The sequence below is a fragment of the Hetaerina americana genome, unplaced genomic scaffold, assembly GCF_022747635.1.
Source record: "Hetaerina americana unplaced genomic scaffold, ioHetAmer1.1.p SCAF_2, whole genome shotgun sequence".
Classification (NCBI taxonomy): Eukaryota; Metazoa; Arthropoda; class Insecta; order Odonata; family Calopterygidae; genus Hetaerina; species Hetaerina americana.
The window spans coordinates 88,796,099-88,820,292 of record NW_027286763.1 but is presented as its reverse complement, the minus strand read 5'-3'; the positions used below and the strand labels follow the sequence as shown (position 1 = coordinate 88,820,292).

The 24,194-nt window shown below is 40.5% G+C and overlaps 1 protein-coding gene across 1 annotated transcript; it reads left to right on the top strand.

The window, feature by feature from the left end:
- Positions 1–12,472: 12,472 nt before the first annotated feature.
- Positions 12,473–18,771, top strand: LOC139688173 (serine protease snk-like). The gene is made up of 6 exons (XM_071585599.1): positions 12,473–12,497; positions 13,112–13,191; positions 13,635–13,741; positions 14,890–15,182; positions 16,928–17,097; positions 18,441–18,771. The coding sequence occupies exons 1-6, from the start codon at positions 12,473–12,475 to the stop codon at positions 18,603–18,605; spliced, it is 840 nt and encodes a 279-aa protein (XP_071441700.1). The 3' UTR covers positions 18,606–18,771.
- Positions 18,772–24,194: the final 5,423 nt, after the last annotated feature.

The following is a 24,194-nucleotide window of genomic DNA, read 5'->3' as shown; positions in this document are numbered from 1 at the left end:
TTAATAGAAGGAGAAAGCCAAACTGAGTTTATTAATGTTGTTGGATAAAATGAAAATGACATCCCAGTCAGTATAAGCTTATATTGTACTATGGTTTCACCCAAATCCATAATATTTAAAGTCAAATTTGAAAACAATATCGAAATTAAACGATCCAAATGATTAAACAATAGTAACAACGGTGATCAGCACAGATTGATTTTTACAAATATGACTGTAGCTCACCTCACAAAGGCCCAAGGCATGTGTGATTAAGAAGGTTGACAATACCTCATACCTGGTTGCAAAGATGTTTGGCAAATGAGGGCATCACGCCAAAATTAATGAGTGAAGATGAGGCAGTACATTTCCTTGGGCTGCCTGTGGTTTGCATGTTGAGCACCCTAAAAATAATAGAAATATGGTGAAGCTAGGAATTTTCCAAAGTCACCAGGAATCAGGCCTGGCCCCTCAGAGTTAAACAGAATTATGTAATACATTGGCTACCACACATCCTAGAAGAAATAAAGCTTACTAAATTTCCATCATAAGATTATGTTAATTTAATGGTACAATTTGAAAAATGACTTTTTTCAATAAATAATAAGATATCAACAATCCTACACCATTTGGATGGTTACAAATTGGGCTTTTTGGTCACTTTTTGGATTTTTCATCTAAATATGTAATGATTTCAACATGAGCTACTCTACTCTCAAAAAAAGCTAATTTGAAAATGTAATTGCATCTTAGGCATCCTAAAACTTAACAGATTTTGTAGTTATATTAATACAAAAAATCTTCATAAACTCACTTGATTTGGCAGATACTACATATTTAATAAGTGATCTCTCAAAAACTTTTGCCACCACCAGAAATTAGTGCCATATTTTACAAGTAAGTTTTCACTGTGGAATGATTTTTTAATTAGTTAAAATATTTTACAATAAATGGTAAAACGTACTTTTAACTAACATTACTAAATTATAAACTAGCTAGTAAATAATGTATTAGTTCATCGGAAAATAAAAGTTTAAAGTTGGTATTAGAAAGGCACTAAAATACAACCAGTTAACTTCTCAATCTTGCCAAAAAAAGAGTACCCAACACCACACTACAATAAATCTTTCCTTTCCACATTCATTTCACCTACCTTCATTCCACTCAACATCTTTAATATATTCCTACAGTCTCCTGTCTTAACTAATGTTCTCCCCCTTAATATGCTTGATTATGTGGAAATTTATTTTGAATGAAAGGAGAGTGCGATTTATTTCCCAGAAAACTTTTAATTGCTACATCCAATTTCAACACTCGGGCATCATCTTAAGGTACCCAGGGATCATAACTTTGCATTGAAACTAGTTGTCGCAAATGTAAAGTTTTGTGGAAAAGACATGATAATCTTTTATTCTCGGATCTATTACGGTGTCAACGTTCACACCATTCCTACTTGCTAAGATAAAATATAAATAACTCATCATCGTAGTAGTAGTATTTCGGGGAGGCGACCGACAGCTGAGGTCATTTGCGCCATAGGGGATGGACAGGAAAGGATGAAGGGTGGAGAGAAACGCGGCGTCGGCATAGCCTTCTTTACGAAAGGCGCCAAGGGGTCCGCAGGTTAACGTCCCATCCAACGGACGGCGCACTCACTCAAAGTGCCCTCCACATGGCACCTCAAGTAGGGATCGAGATACCTCTGAAAAATAATCAACACCGCCGGGATTTGAACCCGCGCCCTCAGGGTGGGAAGCCAGTATGTTAGCCCCCGCACCATCTCGATCTCCCTTATCATCGTACTTATAATACTTGGGAAGAGAGTGAAAATATTTGGCAACTTTTATCAGTGCAGCCAGAGTAATCTTAAGTTATAAGATTTCACCCATATTTTCTCCTCTGGGCAGCAGGTGGGTGGCAGCAGTTTTCAGGTGATTTTTCTGCAGTAGGCCTAAGATGAATTGAAGAGGGAAGCTTGACATTTTTCAGCCCAGGAGTGCCCTCATCTGAAGCATATCTGCAGAGAAGGCAATTTCAAAGTTGTACTTTTTTAAGACTGACAAAACTAAGGAATGCGGCTAATTTCACCGAGCTCAAACGCGCCGGAACGGCCGTTATGTGGACCTCACAAGGGTTCCTGGGAAATACATTCCAGTCGCTCGCAAACCAGACGCATTTGAGCCCACAGCAAATGTGTTTGGATGGCGAGTGCGATGCTATTTGGGGTGCCAACGTCGCGGGCGTAGGAATGAACTACAAAATTCGGGTTGAATTTTTTCCACTTAACACGCGGTCGAATCTGCAGCCCCTCCCCATTCCGAATCACATGCCAAGCTAGTGGTCAATAGACCAGAAGGTAATCGGATTATAAATTGCGGATCGTCTACAATGACGGAGGACTGGACGACGCCAATCAAAATTAAATGTGTGCGCACACAAGAATTGGAAGCTAGTGCGGCCGTGATTGCAACCACAGTATTACTGAGGATCGACAATATTTGTAATTTTAGGGAATGGCCGAAAACCGAGGTCATTAGCTCCAATAAGGGTGAATGAGAAGGAGGAAGGTTGGAGATAAACCTGACGCCAGCAGTAGCCCACACTTAACGAAAGACGCGAAGGGGTCCGCGGTTTAACGTCCCTAACGACCGAAGGTTTACTCACTCAAAGTGCTCTCCACAAAGCACATTCATCGTAGGGATCGAGACACCACTGAAAAATACCTACCGCCTCTAGGATTGACATTGGGACCCTCTGTATGGGAAGCCAGTACGTTACCCACCATCCCGATCCCCAGTGATGATAATTGAAGGACGGTCATTCCCAGGACAATAACCAACGGCAATTGAGCCAAGCTGAAGATCGGATTTACCGCATACTTCAACCCTTTTCTCAGTGTATTCCAGCAGGAGAAAGCCCATTTTGAAAGAATATTTGTTGTCTGACTACATACGTACCAACATGCAACCGTCAATTTTTCAAAGTGGCCCTAAGAGCTAGCTAATCGAAACCTGACAATTAGAAACTTGATACGCTGAATATGTTTATCAAGAAGCCTAATCTACCACTGTATGTTTGCACGTGGGGTTATATGACATCGCCACTCACCAATGATACCACCAATGATCTGCTCGTGATTTCGACCGCATAGTCTTCTCCAGGGTACCTCGACTATACGCCCTCCCGCTTTCTATGAACTACGGGGTAGCGACGAATGCATCCGCCCGGATGTCTCATTACGGCTCTCAAAGCCAACTGGCGAGACCAAATGCCTGTCGGCTAGTAAGGAGGGGACTTCCGGAGGAAGGTGGGGGAGGTTAGGGGGCTTATTGAGTGGGAGACATCGCACAAGAGGGAATGAAATCGAATTGGGAAAATAGAAAAGGAGGCGGAGGGAATTGTTAGCCCATTTTAATTTCGAAAGTGCGTATTTCGCGTATCTACGCAGGGATTTGTACTGGAGCGAACTGGAGTCTTGCAGGTAACCGCTCCCTTCCTCGCCGAAAGCTTTAGTGCCGAAAGTGCGTAGAGCTTCCACCAAGACCGTCAGCAAATAATGCGATTGCGTGCCCCTCCAGAAAATCGCTCGCGTCATTAAACGAGCATTCGTATGACCATTCAGTGAATCCAGACTTGGGTCTCATTGACTATATATATTCAAATACATGCCGTAACACAGATGTAAGTAAATGCTAATGTAAGTAAGCAATGCTTAGTAAACTAATGCCTTGCGATCCGGAAAATAATTTGCAAGTTCCAATTAAAACGGCGACAAATTGCTGTAAGGAAAATTTCATAAGGAACTCGATGAAATAAATGTGTTGGCAACTACTACCATTCCTCAGTAGGAAATATGAACCTGAATATTTCCTTAGCTTTTTTGTATTTTATTACGTGAGGGAATGGCACCTTTTTAATAACGGGGAGGGTGGGTTGGATAGAGGGTCAGAGGAGAGGGGGAGGGAGGGTTGAGGCACAGGTGAAGCAGCATGTCCAATCCCGCCTCGGAAATGCTATGAGTCAACTGCGTGCCATCCGACGGACTGTGCAGTGCACTGGGATATCCTTGGGTAGCATTCAATTTCTCTTTCGCGGTGACTCTATCATCTCTTTTGTTGGTCCCGCATGATTGAAGGGCGATTCAGCATTCTCCCGGAGTATCCCTGGCTGTCGTAAGAGGCGACTAAAAAGGCGGGGAGACATGCCCGAAAACTAACCCCTGGTAAGAAAGGTATACTTCCAAACAGCCTAATGGATTTACTGTCTGCGTAAGGCCATAACATCCGGCCTGCGATCCACATGGGTGAGGGTGTTTAGTTGCAAGTTGTTTAGGTCCCCGCACCAGGAGACCCGCGAGTGAGGGAAGGGGATCCCGGAGGGTGAGCGCTCTGGTTCTCAACCCGGCTTTGGAATCCATAATGGACCTGGGAGTAATATTCCTCTTCGACCCTGGATTTCGTGAAAACGGGTGTCCGAAGCCATAGAGACCATTATGCCCTCACATTCACTTTGTCCACCGGCTAGAATGAATGAAAGCAATTAATACCCTTCATTATGGCTTGTTAATCAAAATTCGGATCGACCGTAGCTCACCGTGACATTTCTTGTCGTATCGAAAGTGATAAAGTTGAGGTCAGAATATTACTAGTCATTTTCGGTGAAACTTTGCACTAAAAACTAGGCGAGGAGTAAGTCTCTGCGCTATAACACAGTGCATCTGCTATCAATATTTAGGTTTCCCCGAAGGACTTCGAGAGAACAGCATATTTATGGTTGCCATTTCCATCGCAATTCTCTAAGAATTTGGTCATTGAAGCCATTCCCTTCCAGTGAGAGATTCAATTATGCATTGCAGGCTTATTTCCATGTTTAGTTATGCCGGTATATTTAATCCAAATATCTAAATATTAAATCTTTACTATCTTAACGACACTACTGTTTTCTAAACTAAAGATGATTGATGACATTTGGTAATTACCTTAATTTATTAATATACCTTGTTACTCAAAAAATTATGTTTTAATTTATTCTAATTTAATCGCGGGTGTTCATGGAGGGAAGCATTTTATAGTGATGGGGGAATTAGGATGCAACAGTAAGCGAAGGAAATGATGGTTATGAGATAGGCTATTACGGTTTAGGTAGATGCAATGACCGCGGGGAGAAAGCAATTGAATTCCACATGAGGCAGGGGTTAGTCATCACCAACACTTAGTTTAGACACCCCAAAAGATGTACATGGAAAATGCTATGTTACTCTGAAAGGTATCCGTTAGATTAAATTGTGGTTCGACAAAGATTTAGGAACAACGTGATTAATTTGCACAGGTTCCCGAGAGCGGATGCGGACTCATCCCAATGTAGTTGTTACGAAGTGCAGCGACGGATTCAAAAAGAAAAGACAAGGTAGACTGGATAGAAAATGGAATTGAGACGCATTAAGTGGATTGACAGGAAAGGAATATCTGCAGGATGAATTTAAGAATTTTATAGAGAATATTATATCTAATCTGATGACCATCTACTAAAGCTTATACTTGTAAAGGAAGAATAGTGGAAGAAAAGAGAAATGAAACCCTTTGAAATAACTCCAGTATCACTAAAGTCAAACTTCCAAGCCTCTACATTAATCAATTGTCATTGCGACATAAATGGAACATAAAAAGGGAAACGATTAAAGGCTCGGGTTACTGTTGGTTGGAAATCAAATCTCAGAGCAGGACATTACTAATTTCAAGTCCTTGCAGTTGATGTCAACATCAATTTAGAAGTACTTTGATTCAACAGGCAAGCTGTAGTTAGCTACCTGTCGAGGGAAATGGGAGGGGCTTGAATGATTATCTTAATAGCTAGTGGCCTTTTTTTGTTAGTTTAGCAGGTCAGTGGCATCGATTTGCACGATAAAGTAGCCTTCGTTGAGCATAAAGATTTATTTATTTATAAATTTCATTGTTTTAGACCATGGATATGAAGCGATTCTAAATCCCTTCTGAGAATTGAACTCGGAAGTGAAGCGGGTTGGTGGTGTCGAGTGGGTTGCTGTGACGCTCTCGATCTCCAGCCTTGTCCCGAGGATTGATCGTGGACCTCTGGTTTGGAGCCGAGTGGAAGGCATCAATCAGAGGCTGCGTGCTTTCTGCAGGGATATCGAGGAGTCCTTCGTCGATCTTCAGCCGGCGATCCAAACGTGTAGGAACCCGATGAACCATTCTGGAGTTCACTACACGTGTGAGGCCATGTGGACAACCAGGAGTGTAGAGGGTAGGATATGCGAGCACTGCAGGGCCTTTTTAGATTAAAGTGTAGGTCAGCGTGTAGGTCCTATAGTGGGTCTCTAACGTCTTCTTTGCCAAATTATATAGCGTTAAATGAAGTGAGGTTCAGTGCTAGCGATAGTTTATTAACACGAATCAGATAGCATCGGACGGAAAATTTTGCTCCTCGTAAAATATTCAAAAATCCGTAATGTCAAGGAAGAATTATCATTATTGATGGTAATATTCCTAATTTTAGATGGCCAGTTGATACGGGAATGCCGAGCCGGCTTTTGACGCGGCATTCCCGTATCATTTGACCGTATTTCCCGTGTAAGTAAAGTTGTATTTTGTGAAATAGCTTGGGCATAGCTTCTCACTGTCTCGCCTGCAATACCTCGAGCCTAACCGATCCCGGAAAGCCCGTCCACCCTCGAGAGGCACATATGATTACCTAATCAATGCCAAGAATACGTTCTCATTCTTGGTCTCGTATGTCGTAGCAATAATTATCGTTTATTAAACAAAAATTTTTCTGCTTAAAGATTTGGGCAAAACTTTTAATCTGTCCTTTTTAGACTAAGTTGTCTAATAATTTTCATACGGATATTATCCATAGTATTAAGTTGTAGAGGCATACAAGAGAAGAACTGGTTTAGGCCAAGAGGTTTTAACAAGGAGGGAGTTGATGACAAAGGGCGTTCAGTAAGCCGAGTCGTTTGAAATTATGTTGTTAATAGAATGATGGGTCACAGTGATCATCGGCAGGTGTTTCATTTAGCCATCATAATTCCCAAATGCTGTTCGAACAGAGCAAATGGGGATCGGGATTTGTGCGGTGGCTATCGTACTGGCTTCCCACCCAGAGGGCTCCGGTTCAAATCCCGGCGGTGTTGAATATTTTTAAAGGTATCTCGATCTCTAATTGAGGTGCTTTGTGGAAGGCCCTTGAGTGAGTACGCCGTCCGTCGGATGGGACGTTAAGCTTCGGACCTTTTGGCGCCTTTCGTAAAGAGTAGGCTAATGTCAACGCCGGATTTCTCTCCACTTTTCATCCTTTCCTGTCCATCCCACGTTAAGCTGCGGACCCCTTGGCGCTTTTCGTTAAGAGTAGGCTAATGTCGACGCCGGGTTTCTCTCCACTCTTCATCCTTTCCTGTCCATCCCCTATGCCGCAAATGACATAAGCTTTCGGTCGCCTCCCCTAAATACTACTATTACTACAGAGTTAATTTGCATTTTTAGGATTGTGGTACTTTCAATAATGTAAAGAAAACAATGCAAGTAATTGCGAATACTCTATGTTCTGGATATCAGAATAAGCAGCCTCTTACCAAATATTGCATCAGTGCACCATGGGGCTAATATATTTATATAGCCCAGTGGTATCTGCAGCCCTTACCTCCCCCCCTGTCACAAAGAGTATCACAAAGAAGGAATCGTGAATGATGAAGATTAAATGGACACGGAAAATAAGGGACGAGGAAGTATACAGAAGAGCGGAAGAAGATAGGAACATGTGGAAAACTCTCCGGCAAAGAAGTAGTAGATAGATTGGGCACATATTGAGGCAGAATGTATTGGTTAGGAATATAATAGAAGGAACAAAATAAGGGAAAACTCCACGAGGAAGTATGTACATAGGACAATTTAAGAAGTACGTAAAACGTATAATGCGTCAAGGAGTGAGGGAATTGACATAAAATAGATGACTAGATAGAGGTACTTATTTGGGCGAAATTGAGACCTTATTTTCCCTTCTTCCATATAACCCTTCGTTGTATACATATTATATTAGGCATTAAACTTATAGTTACATTCATATGTACGCATAGAGTAGAATGTAGGGCTGCAGTAAACCTATCAGAGGATTGAAATACTGATGATGATTATTATGGAAAAATCATTTCATTATTTTATGATTTTTTATGTAAACTATATTTCTCTTCCGTTAGTGACTGGGATCCTATGAAACGACTCCTTAAAATTATATCATCAGTTAAACAAATTAAACTAAGGTGTCAGCGAGGAATTTTAGGATGAAATGTTGAGAATCAATTGATGTAGATGTTCTGTGCAAGGAGATATGTAGGTAATAAGTGATTGGCAGCAAACAGGATAGTCAGGAGTGCTGCTGCAAATCATACCTCAATATGATTACTCGTGATGAAGAATTTTAAGTGCTTATTATAGTAACCACGTTATTCCTAGATTAGATAGCATTAGTTTGTTTTCGTATTCATCGCTGGCTACGCCGCTACTGGTTTTATAAGGAAGACATGTCAGCCGTGGGCGACGAACCAATCATGACCTTGCTTCACGTGCCCCGGCAACGAACTTGAACCTGTTTCTAGCAGTTCTACAGTCGACGCAAGCGTCTCGTGACGACCGGGCTCCTGCGGTGGGATCATCGTCCAAGCAGGCGCCATGTCAAGGCTAAAATTACAATTTTTGTGTTTATTACACCTCCTGGCGTTGACGTCAAGTGCTAATATCGGTAAGTGAAGCGACAATATGATCTGGATAGCCATGCGGTTAATTGACGAATATCTCCTCTGACTGACAACCTCTCAACTGAAAATTATCACTTACCCAAAAGTAGCTAGCAGCTCTGTAATATCCGTATTATTGAGAAAAGAGAAATTCTAATTTCCTAATAAAACCACGGTGGAGCCAGCCCCGAACACGCCAACAATTGTCAACTAAAAATTAAACAGCATACGACAAAACTCCCGAGTTAAGTAAGCTGTTGCACCAGCTTTAGTTTATAGACTCTTATATCATTATTTTACTTAGCTTTCCATGTACTCGAACACCGTTTAACATTTGTTTTGTTTACATTGATTCTCGTTTCATATCTATCGCACTAATTTCCCAATGCGCTCAACAATGATGATAACTTTAATTCCGAACTTCAGTTCGTCCCTGCTTCACGATTTCAGCGGAAATAAATTTTTTCAGGTCCCCAGAACGCACATTGATATTTAAAAGAACGATTTACGTTTATGTGATATTCTTTTTTTTGGGTTCAGTAACTCAAAAACTATTCAAATGAACAGCTTGATTTTCTACATTAAACATTTAATTAACAGCAGATTGTGTGGTTAGATTTATAGACCCAAATCGACCCAATAAAAGTCATCTTTCACCAAGTGATAGCAGCGCGATGAAGAAAACCCATTAAAATTGACCGGTAGATTCGAGAAGAACTTATTATTATAAAATTAGCACTAATTCTCGCGAACCGTTATTTCATTAATTTAATTATTAAATTAAAGAATTGAGTTATTAGCTTGGGAACTGAATCTGCTCCACGAATAAATGATTGTTTACGAATAAATGAACTTATTCACCATTGACCGTATTTTACTAAAATAATTTGAAGTATGCTCGTCGTGTCGTAGTTTAGGCGGTTTTGGATGATATCGTGACGGAAACAGCATTGCCTCCATCGAGAAATTCTTCTCGATAGGACGAAAACCGAATACTAAACAGAGAGGTCTCACAAAAGACTATCCATTCAAGAATTACCTCTTCAATTCCTATTGACCTTCCAAATTTACTTCCAAATCTACTACAAAAACGCTTCGGGATTGAGAAGATATATACTGCTCGAGGGGTGCATTATATCAGTACAATCATTTGATGTTCTGGCCCGAATTCGAGGAATAAAATTTTAAATGAAAAATTGTTGATTTCACAGATTTTTATTCAATGAAATCGATTGGTTTCGTCAACTGATTAAGAATTCGTTTAATAGAGACATTGTAAACGGAATTGGGTTTGCGGGACCGTACTCCTCACTTGAAATGGCAATCAACAATAAGTGGCTCACCTTGACCGCCACCTTCTCTATCATTAAACCCCTTCTCTCATGCAGCATCTTTTCTTTCCCTTTTTCGCTTTATCTTCCTTGTCCTGTCCCCAGCCCTACCCCTTCAATCACTGGCTACAATTACCCGTCCTATGAAACCCTCCCCCACTCCTCCCCTATCCCACCATTTTTATTACTCTGCGTATTTTCATATTCACATTCGCGACTACGATATCACGCCCATGCATTGTGAAGAAGGAATCGCAAACTGAAGAACGACGAAGATCACGTAAATCCTCAAGAAAAGGGGGTTTTCAGAACCTTGTCAACTAGGCAATTATGCTTTTTTACTGCGTACGATATACGTTCTTTAACCATAAGCGTAAGTTAAGCAGGTTAACAAATACGCCTCTGGAATTCATTTAAAATTTTTTGGACTTAGTTTTTAGCTCCATCGATTTATTTTACTTGATTATCCCTATAAATAATTCCACAATCTGAATATTTTTTCTAAATTTTCATTCCATTCGTCGTCCAAATACTATTTAACGTTGTATTCCGACTAGAGTTTAGAAAAATCCGGGAATTGGCCAAAATAATACATTTCTAGGCGTACGAACTGTACAGATACTGTAATATAAATTATTTGGTGATATTAAATGAAGAAATATGTCGAGTGAAATATCCATCCTACTCTACATAGACACCAAGGCATGTAACATTCACATTTCACGGGATGGCTACATTCATACGCGCATTATTAAAGCTACTCAGTACATTTATTATGTGCTTTATGCTTATCTTAGAAGTAAATTATTCAATAAATTTTCAACGGACCTCGGTGGATGACAGGTGAATTGTAACTTGTCGCTAATCATGGAGGTAAGAAACACCTCTTTTCTGTCATAATTGCGTACTCCTGACGATTCTCTTTGACATTACTGTAATTTTTGCCATCGTAGTTATAATAGAATAATTACATATATATTTTAGACAAAGGACAAGCGTCGTGTGAGCGATTGATCTAGCAGTTGTCTCCGAACTACACAATATGACAAAAGTTACGGCAATGGCGTGTGGCCGGAGATGTTAGCGTACGAACCTTTCATAAATGAAAACCCCTTTTTTTCAAAGAATTTATGAATAAAAAACTTTTTTATTTTTTAATTCTTTAAAAAAAACCTTTTTAAAAAATTTGAAAAAACTGCATTGCCATCTGAACCAGCGCCAATCTCTAGGGTTGAGAGACCAAGAATTTGCTTATAAAAATGGCCTCCCCTCCCCCTCAACCCCTCGAAGCAGTGGTCAGAGGGGAAAATCCCTCAGCTGTCGTGTAAGCTACTGTTGCTACTGACTTCATAGTGTTTTAGTATTTATTTTTAGTACCCTACAAACCACCGCTAGAGTGTGTGGCAGGGGGTAAATACACACCAGACTAATTTTAACACGAATATTTTTCCCCTAACGCGGTCGGAAAACGTTATTTTTATCCATTATTGTTCGTGGAAAAAAAAAATATTATATCTAATGATATCCATCTGTAATCCACTAAGTCTCTCTAATTTTATTGACATGATCTCGCCGCATTAATGTCAAGACGGAGAAATTCTCCACATAAAATGTTCCGAATTCAGAGATTTCCAGAACATCCACCTGAGTTGGCCAAAAGAGCGAAATTTCGTGATTTTTACGGGTTTTTAACCAATTTCCAGATCGGCGGACACCCTGGTAAATAGTAAAATATTCTTCAAGCAAGCTTTTGAACGGTGCTTACAAATACTCTCTCATTCTGAAAGTTTTTGCAGTGATAGATATCCTGTAGATATATTCTGGCTAAATAATGTTATTTAAAATACCTCTGTACTTCAGGTGACCGGTGTTACGATACCCGGAGGAGAATCGGTACGTGCAAACGCATCCGAGACTGCCCGGCGGCAATCAACGAGGTGAAGAGGGGCGGGAGGCCAGTGAGCTGCAGCTTCCAGGACCGCGAACCCATCGTCTGCTGCCCCGGGCAGGAAACTGCGGAAGTGTCCTCGACTACGGTGGCCGCTCCCCCGACCTCGCCGCCTTCCCCCAAGCCCGGAAGCATAGCCCGCAGTAGTAAGTGTACAAAGCTAAAGTAAGAATCCAATAAACCTTAAAGTATAGCTCGCCTACTCCATAAAACCTTTATAAGAGGAATTATTTTAATTAGTTTTGAGGAATCTGAACTGATCTGTCATGCCAAAACTCGTATTTCGGAACCTAATTAATTTAAAATACTCAATCCCAGACCCCATTACCTACTTTTTAAAATTTCATTTCATCAAAAGAAGACGTTCCTCCGCATTATATATTAGCTTAGATATACGGGCTTAAACGATAAAAATAAGTTGCAATATTGCTACCGCAAATGCAATTTTCTAAAAACGAACTGGAAATAATGGCTCAATTCATTAAGGTGAAGAGTAATCAACGATTCAGGGTTTCTAAGTGGTTCTCTTGAGTGCTATTCACTATAGCCTTACGATTATCATCTTAGGATATATTTTGCGCTACAGCATGATAAGGACTCCCAGTTTCAATGCGGCCATTCATTAACCTCACCCCACCTTTTCAGCATACCCTCCATTAACGTCAGCGTATTTCTTTTATCAGAGGTTGCAATTACCTATTGTTTCTGAGAGAATATGCGGGACATAAATTTTGTTCTACTTAGGTAGGTGTTTATAAATACGCCACGTAAAACAGCCCGTGCAACAAACAGCATTCACTTCTATTGGTTAGGGCAATCTATCGTTCAATTTCGGTACACATTCACCTGAATGACGCAAGGGAACCAAAGCCAGCCAACCAAAGCGATAATACCCCAGGCCTGCCTTCCTTATTTTGAGGAGAACGGAACACCTTGCTAGCTAGCATAGCGTTTCCCGCGCTTCATCAATGTCAGATACTAATATGTTGTGCACTGACACAGCGAATTGGACCCGAAAAAAATCTGAAATCAATATCGATACAATAGGATCAGCGTCTTTACCACTTGAACATAATTCTGAAAATATTTTTCATTGTACCTCACTAGATTGCTATGAGTACTCCAATGCCTGCGGTTCGTTACTGGTTGGAGGGACGAAAGCCGTGCCCAAAGAATTTCCTCACATGGTAAGTTTCACCCACTTGGGTTTTACATACGTTTGTTTCACTGCTTTATAGACCTAAAATGTGAGTTATTGAATTTAACTTCTATTTAAAAATATTAATCAGTAGCCATTCACGGAATAAGGCCTGATAATACGGAGGGTAAACCCACTCGTATTTTATGTGTTATTATCAATTACAAATATGTTTACCAAATGTAATTACTCGTCTTTTCATTTCTGTAAATCGTCAGAAGTAATGGCTTCTATTATTATAATAGATAATAATTAAAATATAGTTCTAGAAAAATGCAGAGAGAAAAATATCATCAATGTTTTAACTGTATTACACTTCTATTAACACTCTTCTTTTAAACTTCAAATTTTCATTTTACAAAATATGCCTATTGCGAACAGTTTATAATCGCAGTAGTTTAATTTAAGTTCTTCTCTGACTCTCTCTCCTAGGCAGCTATAGGATATGGCCCTCGAGACAAAATCTCATGGGTCTGTGGCGGTTCTCTAATCAGTGAAAAATTTGTGCTGACTGCTGCTCATTGCATCACTTCTAATAGGTCAGTACTTAAAATTTAAACTGGTACAATAAACATTAAACCTCAAGGGGCATGCTGGTGCAAATATGCTACCACTGATAACATAACATTTATGTTGCTAGTTTAGTGTCATCACTTCTCGGTATTGTCAAAGCACTTGTCAGTATTCTTGGAAAGTGTCCGTCTTCACCCGTGGTCTTCGTTAACAAACAAGTTATAATTCCATGCGGCGGCAAATTTGCGCCACCCAAGTTAAAATTTCAAAGGCTGTTTCGCATACATTTTTATGTAAACGTTTTTCCCATCGTTGTTTTAAAATTGTTCATTGTTTTTACAAAAACTAAGTTAAAAGTTATAAAAATAAAGTTTAATGTATTTTCTAAGCATTACCAGGTTTTATTTGTCTTCCAATCTTACCAGTCCGTACATGTTTCTACAAAATAAACACCAAGCCGCCGCAAGAGTGTGTTTGGCGAAATAGGAGTGCGAGGAATAACTGAACGTTTCTATATATATATATATATATATATATATATATATATATATATATATATATATATATATATATATATATATATATGTATATATATATAGATGAAATCTCTTGCATAAATAGGAAGGATGCCTCTTCAGCAGTGATGTAGAAAATGTATCATTTTTCCTATTGTACTACGTTCGGAGGGATCATGCCAATGAAGTTAGAGAGATTAAGTGTAGAATTGATACATATAAGACATTTTTTTTCACGAACGATAAGAGATCGGAATGACATGGTTCAACCGCGGTAGGAAGGTCAAAAGTAGTCTGGTGTGCAATCACCCCCTGCCACACACCCTAGCGGTGGCGTGTAGGGTTCTATGTAAATAAATAAATATTATATTCCTAACTCATTCCTTATATTTAAATTTCCTATTGTATCGTTTTGTGTTGCCCTATACCCATCTAAGGAATTTCGCTTTCACAGCTAGAAATAGATTTGGAGCACTTTCTGTTGCGTAAATGTTCATTTTAATGTACCTATAGTTTTCTAAGACGTATTATTATTTGTAGTAGTGATTTATATGATAATGAAACCACTCATAAATGTAAATTCTGAATTACGCCGCGATTTCCCTGACATGAAGTACACTTCAAAAGAAATAAAAATATTACTATATTTTACCTTTCAGAGGAAAGGAGAGTTGGGTTCTTTTAGGGTCGGAAGCCCAACGATCTTACGGCGAGGACGTCCCCAAGGGTGCAAGAAAGGGTCAGACGCACCCCGTCATCCGAAGGATCCGCCATCCTGAATACCAACCACCTTCCAAGTATAACGACATCGCCCTTTTGGAGATAGGTCCAGCCCTTGAGCCGTACGCTTTGTCGCTGAGCGAGAAACAGCTACACCCAGCCTGTCTCCCAGATAACTTCGTGGACACGGATCCGATATATGTCGCCACAGGGTGGGGCCGCGTCGGCTACGGTGCGTCAAATATCTTCCTATAGGGCTTCATCCTGCTCTCCTTAAGGCAGTGTACTCGGCCAATATGAATCAATCGAGCGTGTAAATTGTGCTCTGTAAATCTCCTAATGGAGTGGAAATATTTGTCTCATATTTCCTAAAATTTAATAATTCAAAACCATAGAGACGCAAGTCTTCCTTCAAGTCATAATACTGAACAATTGCGGTGAAATATCACCATAATTAATAATTTCAAGTTTTCTATCAGCAAGCTCTAACAAATTGTTCAACATGAGGCAAGGGGATTTTTTGGCGTAAGGAATGGAGACGGGGCGAAAATTTCTCGCAAATTAGCCTCTGCCTTACTTAGTTCAAATAAGATGAAGTTTATCTTCTTTTAAATTAACACGTGACCAAAATGTTTTCGATGAATAATTTTAGGTCACTCCTCCTAAAACTTCTTCTGAAATGTGAGAAACATTTCTCATATCCCCTTCCAGATTTTATTTCCCGCTGTATTTCCTGATCCGGATACCATTCTTCAGAGAATCCTACAATTTGGAATGATACATTCGTCATATAAATAATATAGTTAAATAAAAATGTCATGTAGTTTTCAACTTAAAAATTCGATAACAATCTAGTGCGTAGACTTATGTATCTACTGCATAAATATATGCAATGTACTCGGCTTGCAGGAATTATTTACACACCAAATTTGTATTTTTGCGTTTACTAAAAGTCAGACAACCCCGCAGATCACAGGGACATTATCGAAAAGTTGTTGCTGCGGTCGCTAATGGTTAATATCTCAGTGACCACAGAGAATTAATTTCAATATATGACTTAATGGATGGGTGAGAAGAAAGCTGTGTCGTCGACAGATGATCATGTTAGGACACTTAACGACGAGACTATTACATGCATCCAATTATCTCCCAGAAAAGCATTTTTATTATAAAACAAAAAAAAGATAGAAAAAAAAGACGTATTTTCTAACACCTTTTATATGGACTTGAAGAGAAATCTACACAAGTTCTCGGCGAGTGCCATTTAGCTGATAAATGAAATTAGGGACCCAGGGACAGTGGACGAAAGAAACACAAAATTAAAAGAAAATCTTGGCCAATCAACATAGCAAGTAAAATTGAAGAAAATGAAAGTTAAGAGAAATGAGTAATCCACATTGGTGGAATGATTCAGAAGATAAGACAGTTGAAGAAATAAGGGAAGTGTACATTAAATGGCTTGTAAATAAAGATGTAGAAGATCGGAAAACGACCTTATTGGAGAGATTAAATTGGAGTCTCAAAATGTAGGCACCATATATCTTTGTGTAGAGGGTGCACAAATTTAGGTTTTGGTTTTATTCGATTCAGAGGCATCCCAACGATGATTTATGATGAATTATACCGGTTGAAATGGAATGGAAGCCAGGTGCAACGCAGTGTAGTTATCCTTTTTTTACTTATACCACAGTAGGGATGAAAACAAGAAAGTGTGTCTTTTCACAACGTAAACGCCATATGATTAGACTGGAATTTGAACACAGATGGCGTAAAATTCAAAGTCTGTCCAATTAATAGAAGGGCAGATATCACATTCAATAGCAAATGGTACATCAGTAAGTGACTCTGCGTTGTATTCTTTTTATCGATTGAAATATTTTAACCAAAACAATTTTTCCATTCTCAAGTTAGTTTAATGGATTCTATTTTCCTCTTAAATACACCTTTTTTAATTAAATTTAACCTTTTCATTTGCAGGGGAAGATCCAAGTCTTGACCTGCTCAAAGTGGAACTCCAGCTAGTGGACGCAGCCATTTGTAATGACACATTTGAACAGGAAATCAAGTCGTCAAATAAGTTGATTAGGGGCATAGATAAAACCATGATTTGCGCCGGATATTTGGCAGGTGGCAAGGATACGTGCCAGGTATGCATAAATCATTATCTGAACTGATACAGGCAAAGAGTTACGTTTCGGGTGCAAATATTGTGGATAAAAAGCGCAGTCACTTCGATATAAAGTAAATATTGCCTGCGACGCAACCATCGGTGTTTCTCAAACTGCTATATGACTTAGCAGCAATTGTTTCCCGAGCTCAGTACTCGGGATGGTGTAGAAAACCTAAAGAATACTTAAAATCTTGATTGAAACCGTTAAGAGAGCATGTTATTTAATTAAAGGAGAGATATGTTGCATCCTAACAGTTTTGTTTTAGGCTACAGAACAAAGGGTCGTAAACTACGAGTGATACTTACTGGTAAAGGTGGCATTTCCGATGTAGCATTTGGTGAACTCTAGCCTTAGCCTAGCTCTCAAAAAATTTCCGAATTAAAATGTACAGCTTATAACGGAAAACAGTCAGGTACACTGATAAAGAATCCCTCTACGCGTGTCATTTTAAATCATCACATGAATATCATCATCCTATGAGAGGAACCATTGAGATCCGTAACATAAGGAGTATAAACCATTATTCCTTCATTAATTTAAACATCTTCCTCAACCAGTGTATGCTCTGAACGTGAATTTGACATAAAATTACATAATTTATAATTGAGGAATGAAAGATTATTTTGCCGTGAATCGGTGTGCGAAAGAGAAAAATAGATTAACAAAAAATTAATTATAATTCTGCTTGGAAGGAAGCTGGGAAAAGTAGGACGCAGCGACAAAGACTTAGATACAAGCTTGTATGCCTATTTTGAAGAGTCTATCGCATCTTTTAAACTTTATTAAAAAACTGATCTCCACGGTTCTACAAAGGTCAAATATTGATTGACAAATTAACAATTATAATACCCTTGTAGATGAAATTAGCATACGTATACTTTTTAGCTCGAGAACTGGATGCGGAAATTCAGTGAAAGGTTAGTTTAAGGGCAAGCGAGCAAAATAAAATTAAGAACACCATCGATAAAAATGAATAAATTAAAGACAGGAAAGTAAAGACAGAACTGCTCTGTGGAGATATAAATCAAATTATGGCTAGAATGATGACCATTCACTTTTTATTAATCTGATAACCAAATTCTTTAGAGTGAGAAGAGCAGTATTTGGAAGCTCTAAAAAAACTGTTATTGCTAAACAAAAAGAAATAAAAACAAAACTTTTAATTAAGGGAATTACTTAATGATAAAATTGTGGGGGAAATGATAAAGAAATGTTGCCTGGTTACCCGAAAAGTCAAGGTATTTTTAACACAATATTGCATAACTGAGGTGATCTCCTTTTTGACTTGATTAATTAAAATGAAACATTTACTTTCACAGGGTGATTCAGGAGGTCCTCTTCAGATTCCATTCAAAAATGCATGCATGTACGAAATCTGGGGAATAACATCATTTGGCAAAATATGTGGCACAGCGAATTCACCAGCAGTTTATACGCGTGTATCGGAATACGTTCCTTGGATTGAGAGTATAGTTTGGGCATAGTATAAAAGCTAAACTTGCTCATTTCAATGAATAACGGTCATTATAATGTACTATGCTTCATGATACATGATTTTCGGCCGGATCAGTTTGTGGGCCTTTATTCTCGGGCTGTCAGTTCACGCTTTCGTATCTTTTCTCCGGCCTGGATGTTTTGTATTTTGTTCTAAGTGGCTAAATAAAAAATAATCTCATTATTCTAATTTCTTCATTGACAAACTCGAAATTATTTTTATTTCCTTATTATATAATTATTTTTATTTAATATGGGACGCGAGAGGAAAAATGCTATTCAAGTCGCACTTCTTCTAACTGTTTAACATTTAATTTTGTTTGAGGCCTTTTGGAATGCCTTTTCAAGTTATTATTACAGTTTCTATTTGAGTAGTTTTATTTTCATTTCTGTACGCTTCATATTCCTATACACGTCCAATTTCTATTTTACATCAACATTACATAATCCTCTTCAAGCCACCACGGGGCCGTATGGCGGGAGTGAGTAAGAGCTCCAGACGCATGGACAATACGATATTCTGTGTAGCAGTATAATCTAATCATTAGGTGTCAATGAGTTAAAACATGAATGTATTTTTTCTGTTTTACAAAAATCTACATTATCATACGTATCTGCTTAATAAAATAATGGGTGCGCTGGAATAAATATCTGAATTTTGCTTTTATATGAACAATATTAAGGTGCTGGGATATGATTTTGTTACTAATGTATCATGCGATGGAAGGAGTACTTGAAACTATAATGCTATCTCAGCGGTCAAAATCTACCCAAGTAATTTGGAGTCATAATAATTACCTTGGTGTTGCAAAGCAAACTCTAGATTTCCTGTACCTAAAAGGTCTTAAAAGGTACCTAAAGTCAAGACTCCAAATTACTTGGGTAGATTTTGACCGCTGAGATAGCATTATAGTTTCAAGTACTCCTTCCATCGCATGATACATTAGTAGCAAAATCATATCCCAGCACCGTGATATTTTTCATATAAAAGCAAAATTCAGTTATTTATTCTAGTGCACCCATTATTTTATTATGCAGAAAGGGCTTCTTATTAATATGTAGATTTTTATAAAAGAGAAAAAATACAGTCATGTTTACTCTCATTAATGCATAATAATTAGATTATACCGCTACACAGAATATGGAATTGTCCATGCGTCCATTGTCTGGAGCTTGTGCTCACCCCCGCCACACGGCCCCGTGGTGACTTGAGGAGGATTGGTTGTATGTTGATGTAAAATAGAAATTGGACGTGTTTAGGGATATGAAGCGTGCAGAGATTGCCTCCTCAATTTGTGAATCAAGGGGTTCCATACCTAATTCCCCCAAATATACCCGCATTCTCACTCTCTTATTGCATTCCTTTAAAAAAATCTAGGATTTCCTCCGAAAGTATTTACATTCCTTGGTTAAAGTTTCCCTCCATCAATGCCAAAAACTCGCAGCATTTTAAACTGAGGAGCATATTTGTCGATGAAAATAATTTATCGTTCCTCATGCTTTCTCTCGATTTTTTTGTTGTGTTGATAGGTTTGTGTGTTTTATTTTATCCACAAATAAATACGCATCTGATCTTTTAATAATCATTATGCGTCAAAGTTACAACGCCTGTGAAATGAAATCCTCCAAGATATGGTATCCGCTTTTCAACTTTGCTAAATATATTAAACCAAGTCTTCAAACAAGAATATATTCCAAAATACTACAATTAGTTGTAATTGTAAGAATTATTCATTCATATTTAAAATAGTGGGAGAACGATGTTTTATATCCCCTAAGTTCACAGTCATATTCGCCTCAGAATTTGAATGATGCGCCGCTGAGAAGTGACCGCCGCCTGGCTCATCATTGCACAGCGGCAGTTGACTTCTGGAGAAGAGGGACGAAACTCACGCATAGTTGATACAGGAGAATGACGTCTTTCCGAAGTGGGCACACGCAAGCTCGTCTATCGGAGGAGTTGGACAGTCAGTTACAGTCCTGGTATCGAGTGAACCAGTATCGAGTATCCAGAACAACGAGAGGAGTCGTCGGGCGGGAGACAAAAGTTTTATCTGATAAGTACTTCAATGCAATCCATTCACGAGTGGAAGCGAAACGATTATCTTACCTACACTCAGAAATTCATCAAATTATATTTCGTCACATTGCTCCACTCGTATCCGAAGAAGCTACAGTGCGGTGAATAATAAGACATCAAAGCGATGGAAAATAAACTGCCTTCCCTGAATGTAAAAGCTCTTTCTGAGCAAACATGTTCCGTTTACACGGCTTGCGATTTCTACAATGAGAAATATTAATTGAAGTCTCCTGGGCAATGGCAAAAATATTCAACGTTAAATGAGAGAAAGAAAATTCATTATGTGTTTGTGAGGGGCAGAGAAATAGTGTGTTGCCAATTGATTTACCGAGTTTAATGGTGCGAGGTTGAGATTTCATAGTCCCTTCTTCTACCTAACCCCTGTTAACATTACATTGCCAGTTACAAAAACCCAAGCCCAAGGTGGAGGAAAACCTATCTGGATGGTAATGGAACCCGAAACGTCTGGCGAGGGCGTTACCCCACTGCCACCGGCCTTATCGATTAGCAGATCGATGAGACAATAATTGATTAAAACACATTAAATTGATGAATATTACTATCACAATTGGTATGCTGAAATGTTCTCTGCCTGCATTAAATATCAATGTTTCCATAATAATCAAAGCTGATGATTTCTCTACCTGTATTCACCATCGAATGTGACAGCACGCGTCCCCAGGCGACACGGAAAGTCCTTCCGGTCAGGTATGATGCTAGCAAGCACCGCTGCCAATTTGGAGACCGCTGTTTTGCAAATTTCCGTATGAGGCCAGCGTGCCAAGCCCGGTCGAAGGCTTTCCTGGTGTCAAAGAACGCCGCCGTTGAGCAGCATCGCCGATTGAATCCTGACGTCACCTGTTCCACAAGACGGACGAGCTGGTGTGTGGTAGTGTTCCTCCAGAAAACCGTACTGTGATGCAGGCAGGATTGAGTAAGCCGCAATGTGCTTCAGGAGATTTGGCAGCAATGCCCTCTCAAGCAGCTTTTCCAGGGTCGCTAGCGGGGCGATCGGGCGGTAGTCCTCTACGTTGCGAGCGGACTTCGGCGGCTTCAACAATAGAATGACTTTTACCGATTTCCAGATAGCCGGAAAATGTCCCATGGAGAAGCAGGCCGTGAATAGCGTAATAAGGTGAGTTGCGAGCGAGAAAGACATCTGTCGAAGGGCCTCCTTCGGGATGTTGCCCCCTCCTGGTGCTTTCTTGGAGCGCTGTCGTTCAAGGGCCGTTCTCAGTTCGGTTTCGGTAACCTTCGTTGCCGTCACCGAGCCCACTGTTGTTTTATCCTCTTCAGGAAAGTCAATAGGTTCATTTGGTACCGGTGGATCCGGTGTCGACGTGAAAGTGGCCTCCGGCATAGTTGCTGCAAATTCATCCTTTTCCTCTTCCGTGATAACAGGGCCACCAGGAGAGTCGATCGGTGGGACGTTCCGAATGTTATGGCGAAGATAAGCTGCCATTATCCAGATACTCCCATCTTCGGTTCGGAGGGTAGCAACCTTCCTTTCCTACATCGTCTGCCTGTGGTCCTCAATGAGCTGCCTCACTTCAGCTCGTTTTATTCTGAAAGCCGATTTCTTTCGCGGATGTGGCAAAGGATGGAAGGCGGCAGCGTCAGATGTCCAGAAGGCCGGGTCAGCTTTATTGGCACTGTGTTCTGCATTGCTTGGTCCAAGCCAGCTGTATTACAGAAGCGTATTCGTCCAGCATAGCTTGAGACGTCAGAGGTGGCGGCTGTTCCGGTAAAATGTCGGACAGGATCAGCCTGAACTCTGACCAATCTGTTTTATCCAGGCATCGCACCTGCCGTGGGGGAAGTAACTTCAGGTAGCATCCCAGATAGGCGCAAACTGGGCAGTGGTCTCTGTCCAACGTTCGTGTCGCTACGGGAGAAAGCAAACTCGTGAGCCTACTGTGCAGCTCAATGTCTAAGGCGTCCACTCCTGTCGTGGTGCTGATGCGTTGGCCCATGTGGACCCGCGACGCGTACTCCGTTGTTCTGAGTCCATGTGAGCAGTGCTTCACCCCGAGGTTTTTGTGCAATTGAATTCCATGCAGCATTCTTTGTATTCAGATCCCCGACAAAAAGCGACGGCTGTGACCCGGAAAAGATGACGTCGAAGTCCCGTGTGGCTACATGTCGTTTTGGGGGAAGATATAGTGACCCTACTGTCAGAGAGCCGAGCGAAGTTATCTACTTCAGCTGCTGTCACCTCTAGATGCAGTCGCGCAGGTAAGTTAAATTTTCTCGCAGACAGGTCGAGCGAAACGAGGACCGCCGTGCCCCCTCCTCTTGTCTGCCGGTCACCACGGTCAACTGCATAGCCTGGAACGCCATACAATGTTCCAGGTCGGAGATGAGTCTCTTGCAGACAGGCGATTGAGATTCTTGCTTTCCGTAGAAAGGAAAACAATTCAGGGGTCTTACGCTTCAAAGCGCCACCGACATTCCATGTGGCCAGGATGATAGATTTATTCGATTCTCGCCTATGATCGATTTTGGGTTAGGAAAATAGCGGTAAGGGCGATAGTTAAAGCTTTTAGCTGTTGTTGCAATAGTGCAGCAGAGGACGTCAATGCTTCCAGGATGGAAGAGAGGGATGTAGACAAAGGAGTTGGCAACTCCGAGTCTGCAGTCTGTCTCTTCTGGAGAAGAGCAATTTTTATATCTTCCGCCGTCTCCCTGAAGACCGGAGCCGGCGTCGAGAGCGGAGGAAAGTCAAGGCGCCTGCGCATGGTTGGACGTTTGGTTGCGTTGGTTAGGTGTCCCGGCTTCCACGTGTTGAATGTATCAAGCGTTTCCTGTTGATGAGAAGGCAGCTCTGTTTCAGCGGCGGCTTTCTTTTCCCCTTGGGTTAGTGCGTCTTTCCTCCGGAGGCTTGCTATCTTCATTTCCTTCTGTTGAGTGTAAACAGGGCATGTCCTGAAAAATGTAGGATGGTTTCCTCCGCAGTTACAGCAACAAGTCTTCTTCCTATCCTTCTCCAGACATTTGATGCCATCATGTGCACCAGCAGACTTGCAGCATCGCGGGGCTGCCGCGCAGTTGGAAGATGAGTGTTCGAATCGGGGGCACGGGTAACACATTTGTGGCTCCCTGTGCTGATATTTTGCCACCCTGAGACGGGTATTGCCGACGTATCTTATGGCAAGCATTTCCTTTGTTTGCCATTCATGGTTTTCCTTGACAACGACAACGAAGAAGGTTCCCTGCCGCGCCAGATGCACCCGATCCATCCGGAATCCCCATGGCGTCCATGTCCTCATTCAGTAGCTCAACTGGGTAGGTGGACGGAAATCCATGAACCGCGTAGAAATTAGCTCGTTGCGATTTTGGGCCCCAGGTCGAGAATTGTGCATTTGACTCCATTATCAGCTGCTTTACGACCGCATAATCAGCTGCAGTCTTCAGTGGAAGTCTCGTCGAGTCGGTTGCGTGGACTGCAGTAAAGGACTTGCCCGTTGCCTTGGATCGGACAAGTTGCAGTAGGGCCGCG